Source organism: Sceloporus occidentalis, unplaced genomic scaffold (genome assembly GCF_023333645.1).
Source record: "Sceloporus occidentalis isolate IW3139 unplaced genomic scaffold, rSceOcc1.0.p SCAF_83, whole genome shotgun sequence".
Taxonomy (NCBI): Eukaryota; Metazoa; Chordata; class Lepidosauria; order Squamata; family Phrynosomatidae; genus Sceloporus; species Sceloporus occidentalis.
Window position 1 is genome coordinate 1,430,860 of NW_028317063.1, and position 22,189 is coordinate 1,453,048.

At 35.9% G+C, this 22,189-nt stretch overlaps 1 protein-coding gene across 1 annotated transcript in view; it reads right to left on the bottom strand.

The window, feature by feature from the left end:
- The window catches only part of LOC149285175 (low-density lipoprotein receptor-related protein 1B-like), a 366,729-nt gene that overhangs the window by 62,165 nt on the left and 282,375 nt on the right, over positions 1-22,189 (bottom strand). The window contains exons 47-55 of the mRNA XM_089495720.1: positions 17,320-17,439; positions 14,717-14,830; positions 13,697-13,846; positions 9,964-10,086; positions 8,789-8,908; positions 8,246-8,374; positions 4,862-4,984; positions 3,982-4,122; positions 1,993-2,180 (exon numbers count right to left, since the gene is read on the bottom strand). Coding sequence (XP_089351846.1) covers positions 1,993-2,180; positions 3,982-4,122; positions 4,862-4,984; positions 8,246-8,374; positions 8,789-8,908; positions 9,964-10,086; positions 13,697-13,846; positions 14,717-14,830; positions 17,320-17,439 — 1,208 coding nt within the window. The remainder of the gene's footprint in view (positions 1-1,992; positions 2,181-3,981; positions 4,123-4,861; positions 4,985-8,245; positions 8,375-8,788; positions 8,909-9,963; positions 10,087-13,696; positions 13,847-14,716; positions 14,831-17,319; positions 17,440-22,189) is intronic.

Below are 22,189 nucleotides of genomic sequence, written 5' to 3' on the forward strand. Positions count from 1 at the left end.
AGGGCCATTGGAACCCAGGAGTGATGGGAGTGATAAAGGGCCATTGGAACACAGGAGTGATGGGAGTGATAAAGGGTCTCTGTAGGCCTATAAAGATGTTCCATTAAAAATCAGCTGTTTCCAGCTACAATAGTCATTTACAGCATTAACCCTGTCTGCGCTGGACTTCTCATCCATTTCATGGTATTTTAATGGACAAAATGTAAATATCGAAAGTTCTAAGTAAACGGTGATTAATCTGTAAGGAAAAATAATAGAATTAAAACAAAATGGCACAATTACCTATTAATTAAAACAAGATTATTTATGGATTGAAGCATTGTGGTCGAGGTTTTTATTGTTGAGGGACAGAAATGAATTATGTTTGGGGAAGAGGCCACATATCTTTAAATCGATCTGCAAAAAATCCTTGAGGGTTACATTCAGAACATGACCTCCCGTTGGAAAACAATAATACAGAAAACAGAAACTTCAATTTATTAGATCAAAAAGACTGGCATGGGCTGTTTTCAAAATCACAAAATTTGATAACTTAACAAGAGTCATACAATGCCTGTGGCAATCCTAAAACTATAACCTACTGAAGAAACCACTGTGACTTTGAATGATTTGTTTCAGGTTTCCGTGATCATTTTGATCTTTTCCCACCAGGTTACTCAGTGAATCAGCACTCAAGCGCATGGAGTAACCTTTAAAAACATTGATTCAGCCTATTGTGAATATGTGAAGTGAAAATGGCTGAAATAGACTCTTAGACACCATTACATTGTTACCATTAAGAAGAGGGTACGTAGTAGTAGTAGTAGTAGTGCAATTGTACTTTACGGTAACTTCAAAATTCTACTAAATACTAAAATGTAAATATATATATATATATATATATATATAATATTTTATATATTCCTATATTTGGAACAGAAATGTTATTATATACACACTACCGAAAAAGTTTGGAGTCACTCAGTAGTTTTTATTAAAAACGAGGAAATTTCTGACTGTAACATAATTGCAAAGTGGTTTTCTAACGATCAATTTGTCTTTTAAACTTAAACTTGGATCAGCGAACACAACGTGCCATTTGAACACAGGAGTGATGGGAGTGATAAAGGGCCGTTGGAACACAGGAGTGATGGGAGTGATAAAGGGCCGTTGGAACACAGGAGTGATGGGAGTGATAAAAAGCCGTTGGAACACAGGAGTGATGGGAGTGATAAAGGGCCACTGGAACACAGGAGTGATGGGAGTGATAAAGGGCCATCGGAACACAGGAGTGTTGGGAGTGATAAAGGGCCATTGGAACACAGGAGTGATGGGAGTGATAAAGGGCCATTAGAATACTGAGTGAAAGTGTGAGTGAATGTGGGCCCACGTATTTCAGATCGAAATTTTGAGCTTTTTGCTTCATTTTCCTTCAATTCGTGTGTGTGGGGGGATCATATTAACTAAATTAAGGCTCATACGAGAAAATATACAGAAATTTTACAAAACTGAAAAATGTACGTTCCAACTATAAACTTGCAGCAGAATTCTGCAGGGCGTAATCGCTAACATTATGAGATCGCAGCCCGTTTAAAATCCCTAGTAAAGCCCACGTCTTCAACCACAGCCCCCAAAACTTGTTGGCAATTCACATGTTAAAAGGTAGATTTTACCCATTTTCTTGACCACAAAAATACTGATATAAAAGAAATCCTTAAAACGCACCTACCAATGATGCTAAAAGGCTATTATTTTACTCATTTTATCGAGATAATAATGAGTACTCCAAATGCAATTAAATTTAATTGGTTCAATTAAATTGCTCAATTTAAACAAAATTGCACATCATTTAAAAAATATGCTGATTTTGAACCTGATTTTGGGCTTTTAATATATTATTGTTACAATATATACATTGTTACTTCTTTTTTTCTTACAGAAAACACATGACGCCAATGAATTATTCATTTCTATGTATTCTTCAAACGCATCTTATAAATATTGACTACTTACCTTGTATCCAACCGGGAGATCTTGACAGTCTTGGGAACAGCCACTGACTTTTTTACTTAAACATTCATTTAAATTGCAGCCTCTCTCATCAGATCCGTCTCCACAGTCATCGGTAGCGTCGCAAAGGACTCCTTCCTGAACACACTTTCCGTTTTTGCACATAAAAGAGGAATTGTTGCATGACTGTTCTGAAAAAAAGAAAAAAAAAAAGAAAAGAAAAAAAAGAGATACTTCTAGTCTATAAAAAATATATGGATTAGTATTCAGCGTCATGCAAGGAAGCTGCATGCAATGGGAATGTATGATTATTAACTAGAAAACAAAAAAAACCCCTGTTTTTCAGATTTCATTTGAGTGTATCCATTAAGCATGGCTTACTCGTCCACGAAACGCAGCCAGACTAAATAACGGCAGGTAAATTGTTTCTTTCCGCAAACGGGCTGGAGAGGCTGGGGTCTAATTACAAATTTGAAAAACTTCCTCTTGAATTTATTGCATCTTAATGATCAAGCTTTTCAAAATCAGGCAATCTACTCATGAAACAAAAGGGAGATGGGATGTCGGGTTTAGTATGTGCGTGTGATTGTTACTTACCAGAATACATATTTCTTTATATATATATAAGATGTATTATTCTTTATATTATTCTTTATATTATTATTTATATTATATATTTTATGCTTTGTAGAGTCGGTGTCATAGACTAGAACTCTCCTATAAGTATTTCAAAGCCATGTTGATGAACAGAAGACAACGACACAAATAATTATTCCCATAATTGAAGAATGGGTTGAAAAGAGGTAGAGCCTTTTGGACTCTGTATTCTATCATTGAAAGCAAGATGAATGTACATGAGGATTCAAGGTTAAGGCTCATCTTAACCCCGACGAGGTCAGAGCAGGCAGTAATGTCGCGGTATCTCCATAATATAGTACAGAGTGTGTCCTGTTTGGGTCTCCAGGGAGAGGTTTATGTACTAGAACTGTTTATGAGGCTTAAGTTACTTTCAATGATTTAAAGCAGCAATTTTTATTTGTTTAGAGTTTAAATGTATCAAGAAAACAACTAATATTGACTTTTGAGTTTTGATAATATTGTAGTAACAAAACCCATAGTTAATTAATATTACCCTTTCTAAATAACGTTAATAGCATACCCAGAGGCTACTGAGAGTAGGCTACCGAGAGCTCTCCCTCTTCTGGGGGAGTGGCTTTGTTAAGGGGGTGGGGTTATCCATGTATAGGGGGGCAAGCACTAGAAAGCCTTTGGCGGGAGTTGGTGGGAAGTAGCAATGGCCAAATGACATTACTCTTTCTGAAAGGCAACGCTGACTCAGAGACCTCAGAGAAGCAGTGCTTTACTCGGAGACCCCAGAGGAGTAGTGCTTTACTCGGAGACCTCAGAGGAGTAGTGCTTTACTCGGAGACCTCAGAGGAGTAGTGCTTTACTCGGAAACCTCAGAGGAGTAGTGCTTTACTCGGAGACCTCAGAGGAGTAGTGCATAGGTTTTCTGAGCTACTAATGACCTTCCAAACCGCATGTTGTCTATACTAGGTAAGTTACAAACTACAGCCGGTTCCCTGCCTTCCAAACAGTAGCATCCGATCATGCCACCAGAATGAGTGGAGGAAGGTTGAGTGGTATGTATCAATTCTAATAGCAAAAAAAAAATATTATATGCTTAAAACACATCCCTAATTCCACATGTTATTTTTCCTTGTCATAGTAGCTCTTGAAACTTTCCTTTACAATGGCAGTGTGCATGAAAGGAACAGTTGGAGTCGCAAACCCCTAGTATCTGCCATGTCCATGTCACCAGTTCTAGAGTGAATTATTGATGACCCTATTCCTTTAATCCCTATTTTCATCTCGTTAGTTTTTCCTGCTGGCCTTTTGTTACTGTCAAAATCATTTCTGACAATGCTGAACTCATACGTGGGTAAATGAAAATAAAACAAAAACACGATAAAATTGGATAAAATTCCAAACCTGAATTCAAACATCTTTTATTCAGAGGTGCTTCATCAGAGTGATCTGGACAGTCAAAGTCTCCATCACATTGCCACTGAGAATTCAGTAAACATTGGCCATCAGCACAGCTAAATTCATTAGGGCCACACTGCCGATAACCTAAATTGAAAATATTAAAAACAAGAAAAAAGGACAACCATGTTATGTTAATGACATCTCTTAAATTTAAAAACAAATAAAGAAATCCTCTTTTATTGATTGAGGTACCCAAAAAACTTTGAATACCAATGAAAGGAAGAGAGAGAAGGAAGGTAGGAAGGAAGGAAGGAAGGAGGGAGGGAAGAGAGAGAAGGGAGAGAAGGAAGGAAGGAAGGAAATGAGAAAGTGAAGGAAAAGAAAGGAAGGTGGAAGCATTAATAAAACATACATCGTTTTATTAACATTAATCTTTCTAATATGTGTGTTTGTTTAAATACATTTTAACATGCAAAACTATTATCCTTAGGCACTGAAAGGCTTATCAGTTCCTTGAAAAATCAGTTTTAAGGGAATAAACTATACACATGTATTCTGAGAATATACAGCATACTTCTGTTACATACAAAAAAAGAGTACATTGCAATTGTACCGGTATCACAAAGGACCTGCACTACACATCCATATAAAAGATTCATAAACTACATTGTTTATTACATCTATGCGTCTATATATTATTCATGCAGCTAGAGTATTTACAAACATATAATAAACTGTGTAGGAAAACCCCGGTAATAAAATACTGTAAGTATATTCTAATTTTACATTTTTTTTTTTACTTTAAGTATTCAAACCATTATCCTCATTTTCTCAACAACAAGCCTTTTGTTTAATACATACTAATGATTCTGATATTACTTGCCACATTCCGGAGATTCGTCGGAGCCATCTCCACAGTCATCATCGTGATCGCACACAAACCGTTTAGGGATGCAGACTTTGTTGCGGCACATAAAAGCGTTTTCATCACAGGTAGTAACAGGAGCTGAAAAATATATGAAGAAAATAAAATATAAAACTAACCCACAAACCTGATATATGGTTTTCCCATTTAATTTTTCAAACCGGTTATATACTATATGTGTTTAATGCATGTGAAGGGTCTCATAAAAAAAATAATACAAAAATAATATATATACATATATTATTATTATTATCCAAACTAACTTTGGCATAAATCAGACTACTTGCAATATTGTCAACTTGGTCATCTTCCACATGTTTGAATCTCATGGTGCCATTTTCGCAGGCATCGAATGTGTATAAGAATGGTCGTTCTTCTAAAATGAAATGCTATAATAGTGTTATGGAGGCACTAAAATAGGGTCTTGCAGTCATATTCATTTTTTTCCAAGGATCAGGAAAGCAATCATTGCTGGGTATCTGCCCATACGCATATGTACTCCTCATGCATTCTACCCTTGTGACTTCAATCAGAAGCGAAGCCAGTAGAGCTCAATTATGCCAGGAGCATGCTGGCATGAGATATTGCCTACTGCGCAAGGGTATAAGTTAGGGATGAGGGATAAAGACACAAAGCATGTTTTTCATAAAAACCCTATAGATCTGGTGAAAATGACTTTTACTTCTGTAGCCTCTTTCTCTTTCTTCCTCTCTCTCTCTCTCTCTCTCTCTCTCTCTCTCTCTCTCTGTCTTTCTCCACCTCTCTCTCTCTCTTTTTCTCTCTCTCTATATCATATATATATATATCGTAAGTGAATCAGTAGAGAACAGAATGAAACTTAACCTTGTCAGTTGGTTATATGATCCTTGACTAGTTGACTCACTTAAAATCTAGATTTTTTTCCCAAAGAACGACAATTTCAGGTTCTATTGTCAGCAGGATTGTTAACGGATGAATCAGACAGAGCTTCCTTTTTAGCGAAAATTCACCAAGCATAATAGAGTGCACTTTTCTCCTAACGGTAATATCTTTTCTTTCTTCTACACTAAACTTTCAGAATGTGGCTTTTTGAAAATTTGTCATTTATTCTTTTACATTTTATCCCCTATTCTATTGTAAGATTTTATTTTAATACTAGAATACAACTCCCCATGTCGGGTCTTAAGTGCATCATGATGACCTCCTGCTGGCTTAAAACACAATGTAATAGAGACCATGAAGAATGGTAAGAGGAACCTGCTCCAGAAAAGCACACAGACAATTTTCCCATTTGATCCATACTGTGGCCTATACATTCAATTTAAAAGAGAACTTTGTAGGGGGCTGGCACCTTTGCGTGGGATAATGGATTTGATGCTTTCTTTAGTTTCACTATCGTTATTTCCATTGGGATAATTGCATTTCCATTCCCATATAGTATAAGAACTTAGGATATACACAATATATGGCCAATAATGGACCTCTTGGACACCACTTCCCAAAATATTGTATGGGACTACAAATCTTTTTTTTTTTTTTTTGGTGAACTGTGTGGTGATTTGATAATTCCTCCACAATATGGAAGAATTATAATATAAAATAAAACCACAAGTCATTTCTTAACCTACATCCATTTTCATTCAAATCTACAAATTACCTTTTGAACCCACCATCACCATGAATTAGAAAAGCTCGGTGGGAATTGACGGTCACTGGTCCACCAGACATATATCGACAGTGTGTGGCTGTGTTTCACTGGAAGATAGCATCATATCTCTGAACTCTATGACTTAAAGGCGAAAATTGTCTTCCAAAGCAGTCTATGGAGGCTCTGCCAGCTCTATGGTGTAAATGGGCTGGTTGGGGAAGGAGAGCTCTTCCTTGTAATTGGCCCAATGAACACCAGCATACTGGGGATGACCTGCCCTTCCCTCTTCTGGTGGCTACCCTTCTCCTCCTTTCTTCCTAAGTCTATTTGGCCTTGGCCAGAATACGTCACCGTGTGGTTGTGTTTTAGAATACTGCATGTAGCTATGATTCATGCTTTCATGACCCATTTCGAGTTTACGATTATGTCAGAAGACCTGGGCATCAGAGGAATTATTTGTGCATAATGGCTGTCTGAACTGATAGATCGTTTCCTTAAAAAGAACAATAAATTCAGGTGCTGCTTATCAATGAACCCTAACAAACTACCAATCATAACCCACAGAATAAGAAGTGGGGCTGTAAAAAATCTTGTGAAATGCTTCATTGTTTATTGCTCCAGTCACACTGCATCTTTTTCATGTACGGTTATAGCCTCTGATCCTTTATTACAGATTTTGACAATGTGAGCCTCAAAGCTTAGAAGATAAAAAAAAAAAAAGCTGCCAGAAGATTTATGCTTTTCTGTCGCTGATGTTATATGTTCTCTACTTTAAACTATCACAAAATACACTGGCATGATAATGCCAAAAGTGGGAAAGAATTGTAAGGAAAAATCAGAGGTTGGAGTTAAACGCATGTTTTCAAACACTTTTTATATTTCATTATGAAAGTATTATCCGGGGTTGTGAATGTAATGCGTAAATGTACAGATACGTTATCTTGCATACATAGATTATTAAAAAAAAACTTTAGCTGATTTATCGGTGTGAAGGAGTGATCTTTTACTTTTTGGTAGGTAACCCACACGGAATTGGAGCTAAATAAGAGTTCATGTGAATATATCTCTATAGAAGCTTGTGTTATGTTTCTTACTTTCATGCCTGAGAACTCTTTGGGTTTGGCCTGGAGTCTCCTGGTAAAATGCTCCTTCCCTGGGTCACGGGGTCAGTTTCTTCTTTCTTCTGGCAGGGTATCGATATATATACTCATGCCTACCCCCCCACACACACTCTGCCTACTCCACATCTGCTTTCCTCGCTACCTGCCCAGTTTCGTCCCATTAAAGGCTCTCTGGGACTAGTCCAGCCCATACATGAAGTTAGCCACACTCATACACGGAGTCGCTACCTTCTAAGAAGAAGAGTGCCAGGTACCATTGGAAGTTCTTATGTATGTTCATATTGCTGAAAATAAGTAAATCCAGGCTGGAAGGTTCAAGACAATACAGCATTAAAGACCACTGCCAATGATGATGCTCTACCAAGGCACCTTTTAATAAGCCTCAAGGTCTGTGACCTCTTAGTTTTGCCTATCCTCGGGAGCTTGATATCCCTTTTTCTTTGTAATTTGTTTCTAGTTTTTTTTTTCTTTTTTTTGTTTAGTATTGCAAATTACACCATATGCTCTGTTCACTTTTTGTAATAAATCTTGGACCTTAAAATATATTGAAAACCTTTGTGAAATATACATCACAACAAGTATAATAAATCGTACCACAGCCAGCAGTTGAAAGTTCATCACTTCCATTCGGACAATCTCTTTCTCCATCGCAAAGCCAATGGGACGAAACGCAGGCATGAGAGCCGGGACAACTAAACATCTCAGAAGAACAGGTTACAGAACCTTAAACAAATAACAAGAGAACATGTATATGCTTTAAAATGAGTTCTAATATTCTCACTGTTATTACATTTGAAGCATAACCTTAAGTTCTTCACAAAAAAAAAACAATATACTCCAAGTTTGTTTTAAAAAATAAGACTATTAGATATTTTATGGACTTATTACCAACTTCTAAAATTATTTACAAAGTATCTAAAATTATATACAAAGTAACAAGTGAATGACATCACCATGACATCATTGTGCACAGAGCATCAGTAATTCCATGCACACCAGGTTGGACAATGCTGGGTGACAACCTTGATTGAGGAAACCTTTTTACTTAGAAAATCACCCCCATAGAGTTATACATACTGTTCTTTTTTTGAAAGAACAAACATTTTCCATTAGTATACAAATTATAATTACACTTACCACAAACTTCGTCGCTTTCATCAGAACCATCCCCACAATCGTCTTCTCCATCGCACAACCAATTCTTCGATATGCACTTATTTTTAGAACAAGCAAATTCGCTCCAGGAACAGGAGGTATCTAAGAAAATTAAACCGAGAACTGCTATTTCATGTATTGGTACCATTTTGTTTAGTCTAGAAACTGCAGTGGAATATATTTTGTTTTCATTGTCAAGATATAAAATATATTTAGAGGCTTAGATGACTTTTGCCAAGGGGCACTTCTACGACTGTTTATAGCTCTATTCACCTAAAAAATTACTATATTTTACATTACAGTGTTAGTGTGATATCATCAATTATTGAATTTTGTCCTGTCCACATTATTCTCTCTATGTTTGTCAATAGAGACCTAATTGTATTTTAAAAAATGCACCTACGCTAGGTTTTATATCATACACAGGAATATGGGAGCATTGCTAAAATTTTTCAAGTTGATAAAATAAATTTACGTAAAATAATAGTGATGCCTACTGTAAAGTAAAATAGTAGACATAGAGAAAATACACAGTGAAAAATAATTTTAAAAGAAGATAAAAGATTAATAAACAGATCAGGAAGAATAACAATATTTTAAACAACATAATTACAATTTGCTCTTAAAAATCATAATAACTATAATTATCAGGAAATAAGAAGAGTTTATCAGTGGGATGCCACAATCTAGAATTAACAACTCTTAGTAGAATCAATAATTTGTAATACATTTGATTTCTGCCCAGTAGGTTAAACCCTCATGATTGTATAGAGCTCCAAGGGATAAGAAAATTAGTTGTGACAAAGTTTTAGACCTTCTCGGGATAAACATGCGCTCTGATTCCTTGGTGGAGCTGATCGAGCTGGTGAATCAGCTAGGCTTGTCTTAGCGGGATTTGAGGGACATGATCTGGAGCCGAGTCATCAAGAACTTGTCCACCATTTTTAGGTTCTTCTGGATACCTAACCCGTTTAACTATGCATTTTGCAGAGACCGTTCTTCTGGCAGAAGATGCTTGTTATGGTCTGCCTTTCGAAGGCATATAAGAAAAATTTAATTATTTTATTCTGAAAAAATTCATAAAATATATATATATATATTTTTTTTTAATTATTATAATTTTTTTTTAATTAAGAAAAAATATTTAAAGAATTTACCGCAATGGGATTCATCAGTGCCATCTTCACAGTCTTTTTGTCCATCGCACACCCAAGTGTTTAAAATACATTTTCCGTTACGGCATCCAAAGTAGTTCTCTTCACAATTGTTCTTGCGTTTTGCTAGATTGATATAAGCGAAGAAATTGTTAATTTATGGGTACTGTGTTGTCAGGAAGATTAGATGGGACTAATTATTTCTTACAAAAAAAAGGAGACATCCAAGAACCAAAGACCATAGAGAAGGTGGTAAAAAAAAGGGGTACGGCCTCCCAGCAGAAGTGGTAGAGGGTAATACAGTGATGGAATTTAAACATGCATGGGATAGACATACGGCTCCTGAATCTAAGACGAAACCAACGACTGATTAAGGTTTGAGTCTTTACAGCAGGAAAAACGGGCGACTAGACGGGGGCCGAATAGGGCTGATCTGCTGTAAAAAAATGTTTTCAATACAGAATTGATGTAATATAAAAAAATACAAATCCGTTATTTGTTGTTGGCTGGCATATGGTTTAGATAAAATTCTTGCATATAATAGTGACAAATAATTATATGAAAGGTGGCGATCAAAAGGATCATCGTTGAGCTTTTTTATTTTTTTTCAAAGTATATATTATCTCCGTTATAACATTTCTTTTCTTGCAAACAAAAACCTGTGTTACTTTTATCTATCAACAAGATAAATGAAACTTGTTTTTAAAAGCCGGGCACCGGTGTTTCATTAAAATCTTTTCATAGCTGTTTGTAAGAAGAAAAAAAAAGGAAAATTGCAACACAAACAAGTGCTGTCTTTTTAGATATATTATGAAACACCCACTAAATGTTCATGTATTCCTTTATTTTATAGCTGTACAGATTTAATGTAATATTACAAGGTTTCCTTTCTACGCAATTATGGTTTAAAAACTCAAAATGAGCAAAAAGAATAAAAAAAAGAAAATATGGATTTATTTTTGATACAATTGGAAACATGGTGCTGATTTGCCCTGGCAGAAATTCTGGAGTCACGATGTGCAGTCTTGCACCCCACTGCGTAAGCGCAGTTAGGATGATTATTACCACGATTTGGCACATGATGTTGGCACTATGTTTTGGACACAGTTTTTTTTCCTTTTTAAGCCTATCTTTGCCGGCCCCTTTGTCTCTCTAAAGAAGAGAGCGGTTAGTTAGTCCTTATTTGGTGCAGGGGTACAGGGTGGCAACAGTGAGAGAGCCGGAGCTCTCTAGATCCCAGTTTCACCCTTCCTCCTGCCTGTCTGACTAGTATTATTGGTTCTGATGGCAGGATTGTGTTCATGTGCTTTGAGTGCTGTTATGCATGCTGGTTGTAGCTCACCACCACCTTATTGAAAAGCTCTTGGAGGCTGGTGGTGATTGCTTCCTCAATAATGTTAATTCTTGTTTTACCCCAATGCAAGTTGTGTCTTGTGTCTTGTGTCTTGTGTCTTGTGTCTTGTCATTGAGGTAAGTCTTGGCAGCCTGAGGTGCTGATTTGCCCTGGCAGAAATGCTGGAGTCAAGATGTGCAGTCTTGCACCCCACTGCATGTCGTGAGCGCACAATCTACTCATGGACTTCCTCACATCTTCTTTTCCCCTAGTACCTTTTTGGACCTGGGGTTAAGATGATTATTGCCATGATTTGGCAGTGCAGCCTATCTTTGCTGGAGGAGAATAGGGAGCCTTTTGGCCCCTTTCTCTAAAGAGAAGGCAAAAGATCTGGCCCTTCCCCTCCCATGGAGGGGGTAAGGAATTTGTCTGGGTTTTCCCTTTGGAGGAACCCAGTATCGTAACTGGCTTCTGCCGCTTCTTGCACAGGATGCTGCACCCAGGAGCACGTGCCTCGGGCTCAAAAAAAAAAAAAAAAAAAAAAAAAGAGGTGTGTGCTCCTGGATGCTGTGTTCTGCGCAAGAAGCTGCAGAAGCCAGTTACCATACTGGGTTCCCCCAAAGGGAAAACCCAGACAAATTCCTCCTCCAAAACAAAGTGCCAAAATCATGTGCCAAATCGTGGTAATAAGACTCGCTAAGTGTTCAGTATTGTCTTTTGTCTTTTGTCTTGTCATTGGGGTAATCTTGGCATTTCTCGGCCTTTTAGCTAAGATCTAGTGTAGTACCCCTATGCCGGGGTGGGGTGGACACACACTGATCCTCTGGCCTTAGGGCTGGGAAAGAAATGAAGCCCAAGGTGCTGATTTGCCCTGGCAGAAATGCTGGAGTCACGATCTGCAGTCTTGCACCCCACTGTATGTCGTGAGCGCACGATCCACTGGTGGCCTTCCTTACCATCTTCTTCTCCCCTAGTACCTTTTGGACCTGGGGTTAAGATGATTATTGCCACGATTTGGCACATGATTTTGGCAACAGTTTCACCCTTCCTCCTGCCTGTCTGACTAGTATTATTGGTTCTGACGGCAGGATTGTGTTCTTGTGTCTTGTGTCTTGTGTCTTGTGTCTTGTCATTGAGGTAAGTCTTGGCAGCCTGAGGTGCTGATTTGCCCTGGCAGAAATGTTGGAGTCACGATGTGCGGTCTTGCACCCCACTGCATGTCGTGAGCGCACGATCCACTCATGGACTTCCTCACATGTTCTTTTCCCCTAGTACCTTTTGGACCTGGGGTTAAGATGATTATTGCCATGATTTGGCAGTGCAGCCTATCTTTGCTGGAGGAGGATAGGGAGCCTTTTGGCCCCTTTCTCTCTCTAAAGAGAAGGCAAAATATCTGGCCCTTCTCCTACCATGTGGGGGGGGGAGAGTAAGGAATTTGTCTGGGTTTTTCCCTTTGGGGGAACCCAGTATCGTAACTGGCTTCTGCTGCTTTTTGCACAGAATGCTGGGGTGACAGCTGGGGCATTACCCTAGAGTCAGAACTGCCCTTCTTTGTTGGACAGTAGGTAGCCAAGCCTTTAGTATCTACGGCCAACCATTGGGTTAGTCTGTTGGACGAGGCAATTGGACTATTGTTATTGTCACTATTACACTTACAAAGCATCTTTCGGTATTATAGGTTCAGTCAGTGGTGTACCTGTACAATTGACACCCAGGGCTGGGTGTTTATAACGTCTACCCATTTTAGGCCACAGCTAGGTACGTCACTGGCCTTGGTTGCCAATTTAACATCCCGTAAACGAGGGCCAACAGTATGAGTGATCTCTCGATGAGTTAGGAATACTTATTTTCCATATCCATGTCTTCTTATTGACCTACCTGCTATACAATAATTTAATTTGATTGAGTTTAATTGAGTTCCGAGGCGTAACCTTTTCCTATATATAATTTGCCAAAGCATAATCTCAGCAGTGATAATATGTAATAATGCCTGAAAAACAAATAGTTTATCCAATCGTAAAGAAAAATAATAGAATTTTTTAAAAATGCAGGAAAAATTGTAAATATCGGCATCACAACCTTCATCATTCGGAACTTATTAAAAGTAACATTGTTTTATTTGACTAATATTTGTTTAATATATATATATTTTTTCAAGGTTTTTTTATACATACTAATTGTCTGAAGACAAAAAACAAGTAGTCCGGTAGAAGGTAAATCGGTAGAAGCTAAATCGGTTCAGGCGGATTTCGCGCTTGCTTTTGAAAAGTTTGTGCGTACAGTATGTCCGCCACTGTGGTATCTTCCCAAACGCAGGAGGTTTTTTTTTTTTTAATTATTATACAATTGTACAGAAAAACACAGCCAATTGGACGCACTAATGCAAAAACATCGAGAAATTACCTGGGCATTTTAATTCATCACTATAGTCCCCGCAGTCGTTTGATCCGTCACATACCCATTCTGGCAGAATGCACAGGGAGGTGGAATTGCATCTCATAAATCCTGAGGTTTTTACGCCAAGTTTGAAGTAATGAGAGCAATCAGTGTTGTCTGCAGGGTAATTGAAACATACAAGGCGTGTTATGTCACAAATGAACACGGAATGCGTCTCGTAAGAAACATGGAATAGTGTTGTATTTTAAAGCAATTGTAAGGAAGCTGTCACTGTTTTCAATTAAAATTGCCTCTAACGTTTGTTTTTTGTTTTACAATATTAGAGATTTTTGGAGTGAAAGTAAGGGGTTACTTTAATGCAAAGTATCTGAAATACAGGACAGAAGATGGCAAAACTAGCATATTAATTAGTTCCTGTTACCCGACTATCCTTACAAAGGCTGTCTGAACCAATCAACAACAGTCAGCAACTTGACAATTTGGTTGTGAATTATGGCAGGACATTCATAAAGAAAAGTTAAACAACAAATGCTAATTAAATTAGCATACCTGGAAACAGTCTTGGTTTGACGCAGGATCTCCTGGTGAAATACAACTTCCCTGGGTCACCTCTCTCTTTCACTGGTCAGTTAGATTAGCATTTAGTCATGCCCAATTCCCACCCACTTTCCCTCCTACGCAATAATAATTTAGCATACACAGCTAGCCCCTCCCCTTTATGAAGCCACTCCCACCTGAAGAGGGAGAGCTCTGGCTATCCTAACCTGTGAGGTTCCAAGATATTAAAATATCTGAAATATTAAGATATTAAAGTAGATATATTTTTTACTTAAAAGTTCAGATTTGGAAGCAACTAGGAATCAGTGAGGTTCTTTAGGGGAATCATTTTCTTTTTATTTCAGTTTTTTTTTTTTTCTTTAAAAAAAAAAAACCTTGTTGAGGAGAAAATCTCCGTGAAGTCATCAGCTGTACAAGGAGATATGTCAAGACAACTTGTATGGAGAGATTTCCATGTAAATGTCTTACTGCAGTTCTTTTCATCCGAAGCGTCGGAGCAATCAATCATTTGGTTGCACTGTGCTGCCTTGGAGATACAGGCCCCGTCGGTGCAGCGAAAGTCGGTGGATGCACACGTTGAGACTGTGGAGATGTGTGCAGACATAGAAATAGCACTTTTTATTAATACCTTCAAAATGGCAAAATTGTATACTTGTATATTGTAACCTATGCAAACGTGAATACAGCTGTATTAGCCCAAGAGAAAATGGAGTCTTTATTAGAAGACAATACTTTTTTTTGGGCTAACATAGAAAAAAAGCGTCCGGCTTTAACTAAAGACTTCCTGTAAAATGTATCAAATATATCCAGGTTACATAGATCTTGCAATGTTGTTCACTACTAAACTAAATTATATTTAGCAAACAATATACAAAACTATACAAAATCTGAATAAACTAATACTTTTATATAAGGATGTTTAGCTTTGATTTCGTACTTTGGTTTAGCATAATATACAATGTTTTGGCAAAGTATGAATAATATTAAGATTCAGACATATTTCTGTAGTCAGAAAACCATCTTTCTGTGTTTGACCCGGAGTCTCAGGGTGTAGCACTACTTTCCTGGGTCTCTGGATTACTTTCTTCTTTCTCTAGGTTAGCAGTGTTTGGCCATGACCACTCCCCACCCACTTCTTCCCCTACCACTTCCTCATTGACGACTTTCTGCCCCATCCCACACATGGCTAGCCCCGCCCCCTCATAAAGCGACGCCCTTAAAAGGGGGAGCTCTCCGGGTAGCCTACCCTGGGAAGTTTGAAATGGAATGTCCAGGCTTTCTTTATAACGCCTGATTTTAAGACAAATACCCTAGAAGCAAACACTGCAAAATTGTAATATCCTTCAGATATTTTACCTTTTTTAATACATAGCCCTAAAAAAAAAGTATAGTCAAATACATTTTGGAAAATAAAAAAAACTATATATGTTTTTAGCAATTTTATATAATGTCCTTTCACAATCATTAAAAATTATCCAACTTATATAACATTAGCCGACAAAAACTTTACTATTTCCATTATTGAATACATTTCTTCTTTCCGAGTATTTTCCTTCTTCTGTGGAAAGTGTACAAAAAACAAAGCGCCAATTGAAATTTTCCTAGTGTACATTATTCACTATTTCTGTAATGAATTATATTTCAAGCTGTTTGCCTTGTTTACAAAAGTAAGGAGAGCCAAAATACATGAATACGAAACCTGGCGTATTTTGTTTGCGGACAAGCATCTGGCTGGCAACCTAAGGCTTTTTTTTCATAGCAGATGTCCATATCCTCACTCAATTAACTTTGGACCCTGACTAGTGCTATAGAAAAGGAACAAAACAATGGAACAGCGTGTAATTGTCTACTAACGCCATCTACTCTGTATTTTGAAGTTCTTGCTTTCCGTTCAAGAACCAAGGAATATTTTGTTCACAGTTTCAGGTCCGTTTTAGAACTATATTTGATTGTTTAAATGACCTGAAATGACAAATGGTACATTCTTTGTATGGCGGTATTTGTGAAAACCCCATGAACCTCCTACACTTGAGGAAAACTCCTAAAACTACGTCAACACCCATGGAGGAAGTAATGCACGTTGATGGACAATGTGCTTTCAAGAATTTTACTTTACTTACAGAAATTTCAGGTGTATGACATAAACCTCTTGTTACATGACATAAACATTGTGACACATGTGATGTAACCAGCCAATGGGAAACTCTGGGTGAAAACGCAAATGTTTTCCTTGGACGAACAGTGGGATTTTCCATCATTTTAGAAGATAGTTTTCACCTGCCTCTACAAATAGCCCCTTGTCTACCAGCCTAAGGGTAATCGTCTGTAGACCACTAACTCCGCCATACTGTGTGATGTAAGTTCCTCTGTTTATCATGGTAGCTGAAGTGCGCATAACTATATTTTCTTATATGGTATTAGTAATATAATATTCGCCATATAATTGTTTAATAACTGAAGTGACACAGAATTGCATATTTGAGTGATATAAATATATAAACTGATTAATCCATGTCGATATAAGGAGATCCTGAGAGGATAAACACCATTTGAAGCCATTGAGAATTGACTTTAAGAAAATGTAATCATGTATTTTTTATGTATTTTTTATATATTTGTTGGGGCAAAAAATCATTGTACTTTTTTTTTCTAGCAAGTAAAACATTGTAAAAAAATTAAATAAATAAATAATAATAATAAAAAAAAATATATATATATATACAAAAAATTGTTCTGCATTTAATCACTAAATCAAACACATGCCCTTTCTAAAAGTAGGATTCCTGAAATTTGACATTTTGTTTGACCTTTCAAGAACCCTTTTAATGTTTAGAATTATGTGGTCTGGTCAGGTTTATACAAATACCATTAATTTTTAATATCTCGCCTTGTTCACGGGAAATGTTTGTCTTTCGACGACGTATTGTTTCTGGTACCTGTTAAAATTCTGTTTTTCTACTCACTACAACAGATCTCGTACATACCCTCATTTTCCAAACAATTACATTCTGGAACACAGTCATTTGTCTGGACAAACAGTTTAAAATTTAGCAGAAATAATCAGTGCTTACTTTTGCAGTCTAGTTCGTCTGTGTTGTCACCACAATCATCTTCGTCGTTACATACTTTATCGTTGGAGACGCAGCGCCGATTGCTACAGAGCCTGAACCCTTTCCAGCATCTTCTGTTTTCTGGCAAATTAAAATCAAACAAATGATTTGTGAGGGATTTTTATCACATAACAAAATATTTATTTAACAAAAAAAAAAAAGTTCTAATCTGTATCCTCAACCCTCGGTGCAAACTAGAAACAGTTTTCAATGTAAATATTAGGGGAATGTGGATAATCCGCCATGGCATTGTTAAAAATGAATAGTTTTAAGCAATTACTATTATTATTTATTGATTTAGAGCCATTATATTCAGCAACAATGATGTCACATATAATTATATTCAGCAACAATGATGTCACATATACTCTAGTTGACCTTATCGGCCCTTAGATTACTGATCAGGCAAAGGTATATCTCTAAATATATTATTATAAATTAGTGTATATTTAGTTAAAAAGATATAGACATAGTAGAGCTCACATTTATATTCTAATCAAAAATCTTCTCTTCTGCACTTTACCACCCAATTTGTTCTAAAGAAGAGACTTTTGAAGCTTAAAAAGCGAATGCCACTCTACGTTTCTGTGCAAGCCCCATGAAAAGTATCACCTTCTACTAAAACTCCAGTAGATGACCTAAAAATCCCATCACGATCCAGATCTACCAATCATCTTCCTGCAACTGGTGCCCCCTACTGGAGGTAGGCAGCCAATCGCTTTGAAGGCACATTTCATTAAATGATCCATAGTCATCAATAATTTCCATATGGAACACTGGTGTCCATGTACGGATATTCTGCCTGCCCCTCTCATGCCCACTCGCCCATGGCTGTAGAGTTTTTTTTATCCATTCATACTATCAACTAAGCTACAGTAGAATGATATGAACACAAAAAAACCCACTGAAAACAATAACTATAAAACAGAAATCCGTAAACCTGAAATCGGAATTCAATCCTAATTAAGAATCAACAAAAAACAGAAAATATAAATAAAAAAAAATATTACTTTTATTCTTTTTATATTCTGCAAAAGAGGATAGGTTGAAGTAAATTAGAGGTAATTGTCACTTCAAGAGTCTCAAGAGACGACCACCATGAGACCATAACCCTTCGTATAAAAACAACCCTGCGTCTACATTATGGGTCAAAAAGCATTCTTTCGATCGGATAGGAGGAAAAAAGTGAGATTGAAATTCTCTAAATTTCTCCAATTTATTAAATGTTACAAAAAAAATAAATGGCAGCTTTGTCATGCTTGCAGTCCATGTTGCTTCTAGCTTGTGAGTAAATTTTCAGCAATTTTTTTTTGGGGGGTGGGCTTTTTTTTAAGTATTCATGATCTTACTTTGGTTATTAATCTATTAAGAATAAAGTCTCATTTTCAATTAGTGGAAGAGTACCTTTCTACTTACTGAGTATCATCTTGTGAAGATATCACGATATTTTTAGAAAGAACATACATTTTAAATCAATAGCGTGCTCAGATAATGTGCTTGAAGTGTCTCGGCACCGCAGATGAGAAACGAGCGAGTTTCTTTTTTTCCAATAAAGGAAAGTGTGAAAATTCTTTCAAGTTGATAATTCTGTAGATGTTGTCTGACAGCGTCAGGGGATTTACAGTTGAATTGTTTAAATGTAGTCTTTCTTTACCTTCAGGTTATATAGGAATATAAAGGAATTTATTTTCTAAACAGTGTGTTCCAGATGAATTCAAGTAAAATGAAAAATTCCATCTTACCGCATTAAATTAACATCATAAAAGGCCAACGCCGACGGGGTTTACTAGAGGAAAGTTTTGTTGGTCCTTCATAAACGGTACAAATGATGTGTGGTTCGATTCTCCGCATCTGATCTCCAGTTTATTGTGTGATATGTAAGCTAATTTAGGAAGAACTTGCAATCAAACGAGACGCATGTCCAACGCACCTCCAGAAGATGATATAGAACCTCATCGTTTGCTGCTCTACAATCCTAACCGTTTGTCACAAAGTCCGACAAGTGACAATGTCAATCAAGTGACAAGAACAATTCCATATCAACAAATATTATGAAATGTATAATGTTCTATGGCAATTATTCACCATTTGCTTAGCGATAATTTTCTAAACGGGAGTTCATCGTTGAGAGTTCTTCAGAATAATGAGGGTATTCACGGATTTTAAAACCTTACACATTTTGATTTTCAATCAGCCACTTGAATAATATAACACAAAAGTCCAAAAATCATGAAGTATTCTAATTTTACATAATAATTACTATTCAACTGAATTATCCTAATTAAATATTTAATAGAATGACATTGATATAACAATGGAAATATATATACCTATATATATATATATATATATATATATATATATATATATATCTACACATTATCAATATATATATATATATATATTTACATACACTATCTATATCTATCTATATCTACATATACATATATATATATATATATATATATATATATTGTATGTAGATAGATGGATAGCGTAATGTATATATATATATATATATATATATAAATATGTATGCATATATACATAAATAGATAGATAAATAGATAGATATAGATAGTGAATGTAAATATCTATCTACATACTATATATATATATATATATATATATATATATATATATATATATATATATATATATATATATATATATACACAATGTATCTTGCAATAAACTGAAACATTTTAACACTCTGATAAATATATTTATCGCATCACAATCACGGCCATAAATTAATTTTCTAGCTTTTAGCTATACAAACTTTTCAAGCAAAAAAAACCAACAACTTGAAAACCTTTTCAGAAAGGGTCTTGAACCTTCTCACTTATGATGGAAATTACTTTCCCGCAGCCATAAAATGTGACTGTCAATTTGTAAATAGCCAAAGGTCTCCATTATACCACATAGTTTGATTTTATCTTGTATTGCACATTTACAAATTCTCAAAGGCATTCATAGAGAGAACAATACCTCGGCAACATTTATTTTTCTTAAAGTTATAGTTTGAAAGCAAAACCATTAGTGAACTTTCCTTTCTTTCATTGGGCTTTTATAAAGAGACAAAATCATTTTGTATTTTTTACATTGGATTTTATAAAACATGCAGCTACTCAATTTAGACATATTTAAATGTTTTGGGAATTTGGGTCTGCTTAAATAAACAAACACTTGGATTTTGATATTTTGCCTTAAAATAAATCGCACTCCCAATAAACACAAACCACATAATAAGAATAAAAACCTTCATTTTTATGCCACTAATTTTAATATATATATATACACATCAACAATCAATATCGTTTTTGAAATGGAAAGAATAACTAATAATAGCTCATTGTGGAGATTTTATGTACTGACTCGCCAAATGGCCAACCAAATGGTTCCCCATGGAAAACTTGACTTGTCATTATTTAAAAATAAACTTAATTGAGCCACCTGCATTCAAGCAGGAATATCAACATGACATATTGGTGATATAGATAGATAGATAGATAGATAGATAGATAGATAGATAGATAGATAGATAATAGATAGATAGATAGATAGATAGATAGATAGATAGATAGATGGACAGATTGCTATTCAATGACTTGTGATAGATTTATCCCTGACATTTAATTCATCCCAAAACTTTGAGAGAAACAAACTAAAATGGTCTTTACGTCTACAAAGCTCATTAATCTACAATTAACTTTTTTTTTTTTTTTTTTTAGTTAATTTGAAGTATTCTCAATGGTTTGAATTTATAAGCCGTATGTAATGAGAAAACCAAAGAAGATAAGTTTGTATTGGTGAATACTGACATTCATGAGTGAACAAGATTATTATATTATGGCTAAATAAAATCTCAGGATTTAAACTAAATGAAGATGCAGTTCATGTTCCTATCCTCCAAAGTGTTTCAGAAGTTTTCTAAATGCCAAAAGGCTTCAGTGAGTTTGTATTTTTATGAAACAAATGACAACGTAGCTATTTACGACAATATACAGTTGTCCTACATATCTTTTCCAAATCCAAAACAATTCATAAATTAAGCTGGCAACAATTAATAAAAATGAAAGCAATTTTATCCTCTAAGAAATCATATTTTGTCTTCTGTCTCCCTTAAGTGGTAAACAGAGACTTGACTTTTTGACAGTTTACTAATTTCTGAGTTTTACAATGAATTAATTATATTATGAGGGTAAGTCAAGGAAAGTTACGTTCCCATTTTGTAACAAAGTATCTTAAAACATAAACACATTCTCTTTAGCAGTTATATTTTCCATTGTCACGTTCCTTACTGATTGCGCCCACTTTTTTTGTTGTTTTCATGTTTCCTTACCCAGCGCCAAGTCAACACTTCATTCCTCATCATCGTTTCTTCCTCTATCCATTTGACTCTAAATAAACCCAACGGAATTCATGGGAGAAGAAAGCTAGAAACGCTAGGGGCGGCGCTGCTCAAAGTCAAACAATTTTATTTCCTAGTATCAGATTAAAAATGTGTTTCAACACAATCACAATATAGGTCACAATATAGTGACCTGGAGCAAACGGGACGCACGGAGGTTTCCTACAAATTCAATTAAAGTGGCAAATCCTTTACCACAAACCCTCGCCCTCAACAGAATATGATTCAAGAAGGACGTTGATAGTGGAGCTAGAAACCATTTTGACCCCATTCAGAGGAAACATACTGCCTAATAGTCTGTCTTTACTCTAGACCACTTTCTTATAGGAAAACCCCATCGACATTGTCCTTTTATAATGTTAAAAAACAGTCCTAGTTTTTGCAAAAACACAATATTTTCAGGCAGCTGCATATTAG